This window comes from Emys orbicularis, chromosome 7, assembly GCF_028017835.1.
Source record: "Emys orbicularis isolate rEmyOrb1 chromosome 7, rEmyOrb1.hap1, whole genome shotgun sequence".
NCBI lineage: Eukaryota > Metazoa > Chordata > Testudines > Emydidae > Emys > Emys orbicularis.
This window is the reverse complement of record NC_088689.1, coordinates 31,895,152-31,907,168: the sequence shown is the minus strand read 5'-3', so window position 1 is coordinate 31,907,168 and position 12,017 is coordinate 31,895,152. Positions and strand designations below refer to the sequence as shown.

The following is a 12,017-nucleotide window of genomic DNA, read 5'->3' as shown; positions in this document are numbered from 1 at the left end:
AAACATGTTCCTGGTTTCAGATGGCAGATTTATACAGAAGACTTTGGCATAAGATAAACTTAAGTACATAGCAAAAAATTAAAATGTTGTTGATGCTGAAATGCTTATGTGACATTTCATCATCTGCTTTTGGCCTACTATTTTTACACTGAGTAATTTGCCATAAAATATAATAATATATTTTGCAGTTAATGCAATACAATGGACACTCACAGCTTTGAAAAGACTCAAATAGTATGGGATAGATTCTTATTAGATCACCCATATTTAATATGGTATTAATACAAGAGTGAATTTTCCACTATTTTGCTGTTTATTAAGGCAATTAAATTATTATTTTTGGGTGGGGGGGCTTCAATGGCATGATGAGAATTTTCCCACAAGGTCACTTAGCTCAGTAAATGCATGTATATCTCCTTGCTTGTACAACCTACATTTTTGCTACTCTTGAAAGATAGCTGAAAAGAAAACTTAAAAATAGCAGGCCAAGGGCAGGTGACAAAATGTCATGCAGGCAGCACCTGGCATAGTGATTGCCTGAAAAAAATAACCAGATGTTTCACACTTGATTCTATTTTTGTAGCTTGTTAAACAGCAGAATTTCAGCTTTGGCAAAGAAAAAACAGAGGTTGGGAGGGGGGAGAGAAAACCCAAACCACCTGCATCAGCATTGGAATTTCTAGTTTCTTTATAACATTATCAGTTTTTTCAACTGAAAACATAATTGTAAAAATTAAATAATTGGTTTGCAGTACTAATAACTATAATTAATTCTTGTATTATTTGGCAGAGATTGGTATGTATGTAACATTTGTAACCTTGTACTAATTAATGTACTTAAAGGGTACTGTAATAACTTTGACAAGAATATAGAAGTATTTTTCATATTCTTACACTAACTAAAATAATGGCTGTGTCAGTGTTTCTGCAGCATCAGGTTAACATAAGAATACACTGTGAACTTTAGTAGTTTGTCTCCAATTGGAGAGTCTGAAGTATTTTAATGGAGAGCTTCTAAGAACTTTTGACTCAGGAATTTGGAAAATAAAGTGAAAATTCTGTGTTGCCACTCCCTACCAAAAAAAGTGAAGTGCCACTTCTTTCTTTATACTATTGTGGTGTTATGTAGCTTTATTTACTGTAGCTTTTCCAAATTAATTTAAATGATTAATTATGAAAAAATTGTTTTTTTCTTAAATGCTTAGTCAAGTCATAAGTGTCTTGAAACAGAATGTTGCATCTGTGCACTAAGAGTACTAATTATAAGAGGATAGTCTTCTGTGATTTCAGATTGAAGGCTTTCATTTCTAGGTAGAAACTGAAAATATGGGAGAAGGAGAAACAGATTGTCCTCCATTCTTCTTTCAGGGTACACTTTCTAAAAACAGAGTGAGGTTTTAATTTTATCTTGAGAATCGTTGGGTAGGAGTGGGGAGGGACATCTATAATAAAGAAACTAGTTGGCTATATTGTTCCTTTAGCAGAGTAGGTGTTGAGCTCTCAGTTTCAAATCCTAATATATCAGGATTTTCCCCCCACCAGGCGATAAATATTAGCCTTTTACCTAGCTCTTCCTGACTTAATCACAATTCTAAGAGCAACATCAGAACATGGACTGAACCACAATACTCTTAGTCAAGAGTCCATTAGTAAAGTTGATTATAAGTGGATGTAATTACTCTGCTATTCCTGATTTATTTTTTTTCTCTTTCACGTAGCATGGAAAAGATCACATAATAGCTTTCGGTTGACTGGGATTTTTTGTTCAGAAAGTCCTATAATAAAGTTTTCAGTGTTATTTCCCCAGGGCATGTTTTAATATTTCATTAATCAGATAATCTCTAAGTGAAGATGAAGATTAATCTTAACAGAAGTAGAGCTAACTTCTATTTCTTGCTCTTTGAAGTCAAGACGACTTTTTGTGGACCCTCTCTCTCTGGGGACAAAGTATCACTACTTTGATTCTTCCTTGCAATCTCTAGTGATTGGAATATCCAGAGAAGAACTCAGTGTTGTGTGGAAACTATCATGGAAAACACTGAACTCCTTGTTGGCATTGCAATTTTGTGGGGTTTCTAAAATGATTTGGTCACTTATGCTACTTACTTTGAAGGCTAACCTAAAAGATGCAGTTTCAGTGAAGTGTAAGTACAAGCTTGAGTAATGAAGTTCTGTCTCTTGTATAAAGCATAAGGCAAATTGAGAGAGTTCTTAGAAAATCATTATTACTGTCTGCTTTATTCTTCCAGTTGCTTTGTTGCTTGATCTACAGTATTTTAACTTTTTATACTTCCATTTTATATATTCTATATTTTAAATCTACGTTCACCTAGATGTTCATTCTGTCAGACTGAAATTACAAATAACATGACCTGTTGCAATGGCAGTATTTAACTTTGGAATTCATTCAGTTTCAAAATAAGATACCGAATTTTAGCCTTTGTGTGTGTGATGTGATATTAATAAATAATCTCTGTTTACTTTGTAGGGCGTATGGGAATAAACTTCCATCATCCAGGAACAGATAATATTATGGCTCTTAACAGTAAGTAGTTTGTGTCTATAACAAATTTTTGACATGAGTAATATTTTTTTACAATATGTTCTTATACTTTATATATGTATATATACACACACACACACGGAAATAGTTATATTTTGAGGTGACTATGACTAAAACCACTATTGAGAGAGCTGCTCAATAGTGTAGAGGGGAGGAAACAATCTGAAAAACCTGCTGCTGTGCTTTGACATGAATACTGGTCTTGGGGAGCATGTGTGTTAATTATTTTTAACTTAGACATTTCAATGCACTGACTGCAGTCTTCTGTGTGATAGCATTATAATTGTGACAGTGCAAGTATTAATTTTAATTGAATATTTAATTTTTATAAAATAAATATGAATACAGGATAAATTCCTGTAAAATAGTGGTTACTGAAGTGAGTGTTCGGTATAAACGTTAGTTCCCAAATGGAACAGCAATAAATATCATTGAGCTTTTTATGCAAACTCTTCCTTTCTAAGTGGTTGAACATATTCTACTTTTATAATTATCCATAGAAACAGGTAACTTGTTTCTTCAGAAAAGAAACATGCTGTCTTCTTTTTTTTTTTTTTTTTTTTTTTTTTAAAGGAGAAGGGAAATAAAAGTATAATACTTCTTACCTCATACTGAATCCCTTTGAGAGTTGGTGTTCTACAGTAGGTGTTATGTCTTATTGATTTTACTAATGATGATAATGGACCCTTTCAAGCCCAGTTTGAACATATATGAACAGGATATATAATCCAGTTGGATGGTCTAAGTATACTAAATAGAATGATTATCATACATATTTTTATTATGTAAATTGTGGAATTGTTGAAAATTTAGCAGTACATACAAACGTTCATAAACAAAGATTTGGAAATATTTATAAAACGTATACATAACTTTTGCAAAATAAGTGAAGAGGTGTATTTCCTTCACCTGAGTCTTGTTTCTTTGGATTAAATTCACCACAAAGTCTAAAGCTTGCAGAAGGTCCCCAAACTATGTTTAAGTCCCATGTTAAGGATTAGATTGGGGTGTAAATGGTTGGGTGGGCCTTTGTAAGCCCTCTGTACTGAGGTAAATATAAGCATAAAACTTGTTTTTTGTTTTTTTTAATTTTGAAATTTCTTGTATGATTTGCTATTGTCTATTTAATGTGTTTGTTTTACTGTTAACTGCAGATATCTAATCTAAGCATTCCTGACAAATACAGAACTCGATTTTTATTTGTTTAGTCACATATGACAGACTATCCTACTGCTGTAAGGTGTACCATGAATAAATAGTCCAAGTAGAAACATCTCTATACCCTGCCAAAATAATCACACTTTGAATCAGAGAACTCCCCAATGGAGATTTCAGTTGAACTGTCTCTGGGGGTAACTGGAGAACTGACACGGTTTCTTAAGTCCATTATGATGATCAAATTTAAACATAATTTATATGCAATCTCATACTGGCTCCTTGAGTCAAAAAACTCACCCAGTATCTTCTATTTATAGTGTTTAGCCAGGTAGTCAAATCTGAAAGTGCTCATGGATAGATTGGGAAAATAATGACCACTTTGAGGTAATGAGCAGATAATACAGTTCCTCTGTGGGATGGAGTAAGGCTATAAACATTCCTTATCAAAGCAGCTTAAAATGGCCAGGACCATACTTGAGCAGGGTTTTGAAGGAGATCATACTGTCACTAGCATCTTAGGCCGTGTCCACAGAAGGAGTGCTTTACCAGTATAGGAATACTGTGTTAGGAGTCATACCTCTTCTTGCCCCTGACCAACATAGTTATGCCAGCAGAGAGATATAGTGTGGACCTGACCTTAGTGCAAGATTAGTTATCAGTGGTTGGAGTCAACAAATGTTCTATTGGGGGTGCGGGGAAGGAGTGTGTGTGTGGGTGTTCAGGAACAGTAATAATCACTGAGATAGAAGGGGAGGTAGCTTAAAGCTAAATGAGTTAAATAATTATGAATGCTTTTCTTATTCTTGCTGTTAGTGGCATTCAGCACATCTATTATAGTGGCGTGGCAGCGCAGCTATAGTTAAGGTTGCATCATGACATCTGTTTAAAGGTTGACATTTGGATTGGCAGCTTAAGAAAAATCTGTATTTTACTAGCCTGAGAGGTGGAGGCGTGGCTACTTCCTGATTCTGGGGCAGATTACTATGGTGTGTCCAAAGAGACACAGTGCGTAGGTTTGGATAGTGCCGTTACCTTGACCACTGAGAAAAAGAGAACTGTGTGCTCTGCCAGGGTTTTCAGTGTGTGGATTCTGGTTGATTCCTGGATCATGAGATTGCAGAAATTTGCTGGAGAGCAAGTTGCACACCATGCCCTGGGGATGTCTGATTTGGCTATGTATGCAAATTGAGGGGAATAAATACAATTGCTAAATGACTACTAATTCCTGCCAATAATATATCTTTTCTGTTCAACAAACTAAGAAATTCAGTGGTAAAAATCCCATTAATGCAGAATTAAGGTTGCTTGGTGGTATATCATCCTCTTGCAGAATGTTAAGTTGAGCAAAACTAAAATTTCTGAATACCAGGAAATACACAGGCAAGGTTGTCCATGGCAAATTTAACTCTGCCCTGTTTCAGCGGTGCCCCGATATGCCTTGTTAACACACACACACACACACACACACACACACACACACACACACACACACACACACACACCTACCTTTAGTCTGCCAATCACACAGTTGCTGAAATGTAAAAGCTCTTCATCTCCTTTGACAAACCACTCACCCTCACCCACAGGATTCTGTCTAACACTATTAAAGGCCAAAAAGGGGGGGAAAGTTGCTCATGCCACCTTCCCTCTGTTCCCCTGGAGCTGGCGATAACCAATAGGAATTATTTGCATACACTCCAAGAGCAGTCAGTGCTTTAGATACACCTACACTAAACCCAGGCAGTAGTTGGGCCTGCTTGGAAAAGGTATGTTTGTGGACTGAGGACCTGTGTGGATTACTTTGAGGTGTGTGACAGATTATAATATGAAAAGATCTGTTTTTCACCCTCCAATGTGTGTGAGCAAAAGGAAGAGCTGCATGTGTACCTTCAGGATACATTATTTATCATTTCTACAAATACATTAGAAGCAAGAGGAAGGCCAAGGACAGGGTAGGCCTCTTACTCAATGAAGGGGGAAAAACAATAACAGAAAATTGGAAATGGCAGAGCTGCTTAATGACTTTTGTTTTGGTTGTCATCAAGAAGGTTGGTAGTGATTGGACGTCTAACATAGTGAATGCCAGTGAAAATGAGGTAGGATCAGAGGCTAAAATAGGGAAAGAACAAGTTAAAAATTACTTAAACATCTTCAAGTCATCTTCAAGGGCCTGATAAAATGCATCCTAGAATACTCATGGAGCTGACTGAGGAGATATCTGAGCCATTAGTGATTATCTTTGAAAAGTCATGGAAGACGGGAGAGATTCCAGAAGACTGGAAAAGGGCAAATATAGTGCCAATCTATAAAAAGGGAAATAAGGACAACCCGGAGAATTACAGACCAATCAGCGTAACTTCTGTATCTGGAAAGATAATGGAGCACATAATCAATTTGCAAACATCTAGAAGATAATAAGGTGGTAAGTAACAGTCAGCCTGGATTTGACCAGAACAAATCTTGTCAAACCAACCTGATAGCTTTCTTTGACAGGGTAACAAGCCTTGTGGATGGGGGGGAAGTGGTAGATGTGGTATATCTTGACTTTAGTAAAGCTTTTGATACTGTCTTGCATGACCTTTTCATAAACCAACTAGGGAAATGCAACCTAGATGGAGCTATTATAAGGTGGGTGCATAATTGGTTGGAAAACTGTTCCCAGAGAGTAATCATCAGTGGTTCATAGTCATGCTGGAAAGGGCATAACGAGTGGGGTCCTGCAGGGATCAGTTCTGGGTAAGATTCTGTTCAATCTCTTCATCAATGCTTTAGATAATGGCATAGAGGGTACACTTATAAAATTTGTGGACGATACCAAGATGGGAGGGTTTGCAAGTGCTTTAGAGGATAGGATTATAATTCAAAATGATCTGGACAAACTGTAGAAATGGTCTGAAGTAAATAGGATTAAATTCAATAAGGACAAATGCAAAGTACTCCACTTAGGAAGGAACAATCAGTTGCACACATACAAAATGGGAAATCACTGCCTAGGAAGGAGTACTGTGGAAAGGGATCTAGGAGTCATAGTGGACCACAAGCTAAATATGAGTCAACAGTGTAACACTGTTGCGCAAAAAAAAAAAAAAAAAAAAAACATAATTCTGGGATGTATTAGCAGGAGTGTTGTAAGCAAGTCATGAGAAGTAATTCTTCCACTCTACTCTGCGCTGATTAGGCCTCAACTGGCGTATTGTGTCCAGTTCTGGATGCCACATTTCAGGAACGATGTGGACAAATTGGAGAAAGTTCAGAGAAGAGCAACAAAAATTATTAAAGGTCTAGAAAATATGACTTATGAGGAAGATTGAAAAAATTGGGTTTGTTTAGTCTGGAAAAGAGAAAACTGAGGGTATGTCTACACTACGAAATTAGGTCAAATTTATAGAAGTCGATTTTTTAGAAATTGATTTTATACAGTTGATTGTGTCCCTCACCCCCCCCCCACTCCAAGACCATTAAGACCATTAACTCGGTGGAGTGCTCCACAGTACTGAGGCTAGCGTCGACTTCCAGAGCGTTGCACTGTGGTAGCTATCCCACAGTTCCCGCAGTCCCCGCCGCCCATTGGAATTCTGGGTTGAGCTCCCAATGCCTGATGGGTCAAAAACATTGTCACGGATGGTTCTGGGTACACGTCGTCAGGCCCCTCCCCCTCCCTCCCTCCGTGAAAGGCAATGTCAGACAATCGTTTCGAGCCTTATTTCCTGGGTTACCTGTGCAGACGCCATACCATGGCAAGCATGGATCCTGCTCAGCTCACAGTCACCGTACGTCTCCTGGGTGCTGGCAGACGTGGCACTGCATTGCTACACAGCAGCAGCTCATTGCCTTTTGGCAGCAGACGGTGCATTACAACTGGTAGCCGTCGTCATCGTCGCCTCCTGGGTGCTCTTTTAGCCGACCTCGGTGAGGTCTGTCAGGGGCACCTGGACATAAATGGGAGTGACTCCAGGTCATTCTCTTTTTAAGTTTCGTCTCATGGGGATTCAGTCCTGCCTGCAGTCGTACTGCACCGTCTTCTGGCAAGCAGCCAGGGGACGACGATGGCTAGCAGTCGTACTGCACTGTCTGCTGCCAGCCTAAGATGTATAAAAGAGAGATGGAGTGGATCATAACAAGAAAGAGACCAGATTTGTCTTGTATTCATTTGCTCCCCCCTCCCTGAATAGTGGGGGGAGGGGATAGCTCAGTGGTTTGAGCATTGGCCTGCTAAACCCAGGGTTTTGAGTTCAGCCCTTGAGGGGGCCATTCTGTGTGACAGTTGTGTGTGTTTCTCCTTGATGCAAACCCACCCCCTTTATTGATTTTAATTCCCTGTAAGCCAAGTCGCCCCTCCCTCTATCAGAGCAACAGCAGACAATCGTTTTGCGCCTTTTTTCAGTGCAGACGCCATAGCACGGCAAGCATGGAGCCCGCTCAGATCACTGCCGCAATTATGAGCACTGTGTGACGTTGTGCAGTCTATATGGTTTTATACAAATAGGATAAGTGAATATAATGTAACTGGGATATGCTTCATGCAAAAGGTCTCTTGTAAGGTATCATTACAAAGCTTATAATCTACTGAGTGTGATAATCCTATTTGTACCACTCTTGTATCTAAAACTAGAAATATAAAATATAACTCTGAGGGCCTATTGTAATTATTCAAAATGTGAGCCATTAATGGTGGTTTGGAATCTTGATGACTTCCATTAACCAGGACCATTGTCTGCAGATGGCTGTGTTTTACCTGTGAGTCTTCTTGTATATGTGTGTGCTGGCAAGTGGGTAATGAAGTCTTGTAGTGACATGTGATCATGTCACCTGAACTGGAATCCATCTTTAACCTGGTGCTTTTCCAGTGAGGGGGGGTGGAAACCCAGAGGGACAAAGGGTTCCCGCCTTATGCAAAAGATATATAAAGGGGTGGAACAGAAAAAAGAGAGAGAGAGGAGCCATCATGAAGAATCCCCTAGCTACCACCTGAGCTGGAACAAGAGCTGTACCAGGGGAAAGAATTGTGCCCAGGCCTGGAAGGTGTCCAGTCTGAGGAAAAAACTTACTAAAGCGTTTCTGAGGGTGAGATTATCTGTATTCAGTTTGATTAGACCTAGATTTGAGCATTTTATTTTATTTTGCTTGGTGACTTACTTTGTTCTGTCTGTCACTACTTGGAACCACTTAAATCCTACTTTCTGTATGTAATAAAATCACTTTTTTCTTATTAATGAACTCAGAGTATGTATTAATACCTGGGGGAGCAAACAACTGTGCATATCTCTCTATCAGTGTTATAGAGGGCGAACAATTTAGGAGTTTACCCTGCATAAGCTTTATACAGGGTAAAATGGATTTATTTGGGTTTAGACCCCATTGGGAGTTGGGCATCTGAGTGCTAAAGACAAGCACATTTCTGTGAGCTGTTTTCAGGTAAACCTGCAGCTTTGGGGCAAGTAATTCAGACCCTGGGTCTTTGTTGGAGCAGACGGGAGTGTCTGGTTCAGCAAGACAGGGTGCTGAAGTTCTGAGCTGGCAGGGAAAACAGGAGCAGAGGTAGTCTTGGCACATCGGGTGGCAGCTCCCAGGGGGGTTTCTGTGATCCAACCCGTCACACACTGTAAATACCACTTGCATTATCCTGCAGTATATGCAGAACCAGAACCTGCAAAAGCAAAACCAGGTGAGGAGGCGACGGCAACGCGGTGACGAGAGTTATGAGGACATGGGCACAGACTTCTCTCGAAGTACGGGCCCCGGCAATGTGGACATCATGGTGTTAATGGGGCAGGTTCATGCCGTGGAACGCCAATTCTGGGCCCAGGAAACAAGCACAGACTGGTGGGACCGCATAGTGTTGCATGTCTGGGACGATTCCCAGTGGCTGCGAAACTTTCGCATGCGTAAGGGCACTTTCATGGAACTTTGACTTGCTTTCCCCTCCCCTGAAGTGCAAGAATACCAAGATGAGAGCAGCCCTCACAGTTCACAAGCGAGTGGCGATAGCCCTGTGGAAGCTTGCAACACCAGACAGCTATCGGTCAGTCGGGTATCAATTTGGAGTGGGCAAATCTACTGTGGGGCCTGCTGTGATCCAAATAGCCAACGCAATCAAAGAGCTGCTGATAGTGTAGTGTAGGGTAGTGACTTTGGGAAATGTGCAGGTCATAGTGGATGGCTTTGCTGCAATGGGATTCCCTAACTGTGGTGGGGCGATAGACGGAACCTATATCCCTATCTTGGCACCGGAGCACCAAGGCAGCCAGTACATAAACCGAAAGGGGTACTTTTCAATGGTGCTGCAAACCCTGGTGGATCACAAGGGACGTTTCACCAACATCAACGTGGGATGGTCAGGAAAGGTACATGACGCTCGCATCTTCAGGAACTCTGGTCTGTTTCAAAAGCTGCAGCAAGGGACTTTCTTCCCAGACCAGAAAATAACCGTTGGGGATGTTGAAATGCCTATAGTTATCCTTGGGGACCCAGCCTACCCCTTAATGCCATGACTCATGAAGCTGTACACAGGCAGCCTGGACAGTAGTCAGGAGCTGTTCAACTATAGGCTGAGCAAGTGCAGAATGGTGGTAGAATGTGCATTTGGACGTTTAAAAGCGCGCTGGCGCAGCTTACTGACTCGGATAGACCTCCGCGAAACCAATATTCCCATTGTTATTACTGCTTGCTGTGCGCTCCACAATATCTGTAAGAGTAAGGGGGAGACATTTATGGCGGGGTGGGAGGTTGAGGCAAATCGCCTGGCCGCTGATTATGCATAGCCAGACACCAGGGCGGTTAGCAGAGTACAGGAGGGTGCGGTGCACATCAGAGAAGCTTTGAAAACCAGTTTCATGACTGGCCAGGCTACGGTGTGAAAGTTCTGTTTTGTTTCTCCTTGATGAACCCCCCTCCTTGGTTCACTCTACTTCCCTGTAAACTAACCACCCTCCCCTCCCCCCTTCAGTCACCGCTTGCAGAGGCAATAAAGTCATTGTTGCTTCACATTCATGCATTCTTTATTAATTTATCACACAAATAGGGGGATAACTGTCCGGGTGGGATGGGGGAGGAGGGAAGGTCAGGCCACACTGCACTTTAAAACGTATTGAATGCCAGCTTTCTGTTGCTTGGGCAGTCCTCTGGGGTGGAGTGGTTGGGTGCCCAGAGGCCCCCCTCTGCGTTCTTGGGCGTCTGGGTGAGGCGGCTATGGAACTTGGGGAAGAGGGCGGTTGGTTACACAGGGGCTCTAGTGGTGGTCTGTGCTCATGCTGCCTTTCCTGAACCTCAACCATATGCCGGAGCATATCAGTTTGTTCCTCCAATAGCCTCAGCATTGCCTCTTGCCTTCTGTCAGCAAGCTGACACCACCTATCATCTTCAGCCCGCCACTTATTATCTTCAGCCCGCCACCTGTCCTCGTGTTCATATTGTGCTTTTCTGGACTCTGACTCCATGCATTCTGCTGGGCTCTTCCAGTGTGGGAGAGACTGTATGAGCTAAGAGAACATTTCATCGCGAGTGCGTTTTTTTCGCCTTCTAATCTTTGCTAGCCTCTGGGAAGGAGAAGGTAGTGTGAGCGTTGAAACATTTGCAGCTGGTGGAGGGAAAAAAAAGGAGAGCAGTAGTTAAAAGACACATTTTAGAGAACAATGGGTAGACTCTTTATTTAAAATGGGTTGGCAATTTAAAAGGAGGGGCTGCGGTTTTCGGGTTAACATGCAGCACAAACCCAACTAACCTCCCCCCATTCCCCCACACACACCCAATTCTCTGGGATGATCGCTTCACCCCTCCCCCCGCCGCATGGCTAACAGTGGGGAACATTTTTGTTCAGCCACAGGCAAACAACCCAGCAGGAACGGGCACCTCTGAACATCCCCTTAATAAAATCAACCTATTTCAACCAGGTGACCATGAATGATATCACTCTCCTGAGGATAACAGAGAGAGATAAAGAATAGATGTTGTTTGAATGCCAGCAAACACCAGGACCATACGCTGTGTTATGCAATGATTCTAGACTTCATGCTACTAGCCTGGCGTGGTAAAGTGTCCTACCATGGAGGACAGAATAAGGCTGCTCTCCCCAGAAACCTTTTGCAAAGGCTTTGGGGGTACATCCAGGAGAGCTTTATGGAGATGTCCCTGGAGGATTTCTGCTCCATCCCTAGACATGTTAACAGACTTTTCCAGTAGTTGTACTGGCCGTGAATGTCAGGGCAAATTAATCATTAAATTTGCTTTTAAACCATGTATAATATTTACAAAGGTACACTCACCAGAGGTCCCTTCTCCGCCTGGCAGGTCCAGGAGA

At 41.4% G+C, this 12,017-nt stretch overlaps 1 protein-coding gene across 5 annotated transcripts in view; it reads left to right on the top strand.

The window, feature by feature from the left end:
• The window catches only part of CPEB3 (cytoplasmic polyadenylation element binding protein 3), a 166,804-nt gene that overhangs the window by 63,696 nt on the left and 91,091 nt on the right, over window positions 1–12,017 (top strand). For all 5 annotated transcript variants that reach the window (XM_065407238.1, XM_065407242.1, XM_065407241.1 and 2 more), the window contains one exon: window positions 2,489–2,545. In XM_065407238.1, coding sequence (XP_065263310.1) covers window positions 2,489–2,545 — 57 coding nt within the window. The remainder of the gene's footprint in view (window positions 1–2,488; window positions 2,546–12,017) is intronic.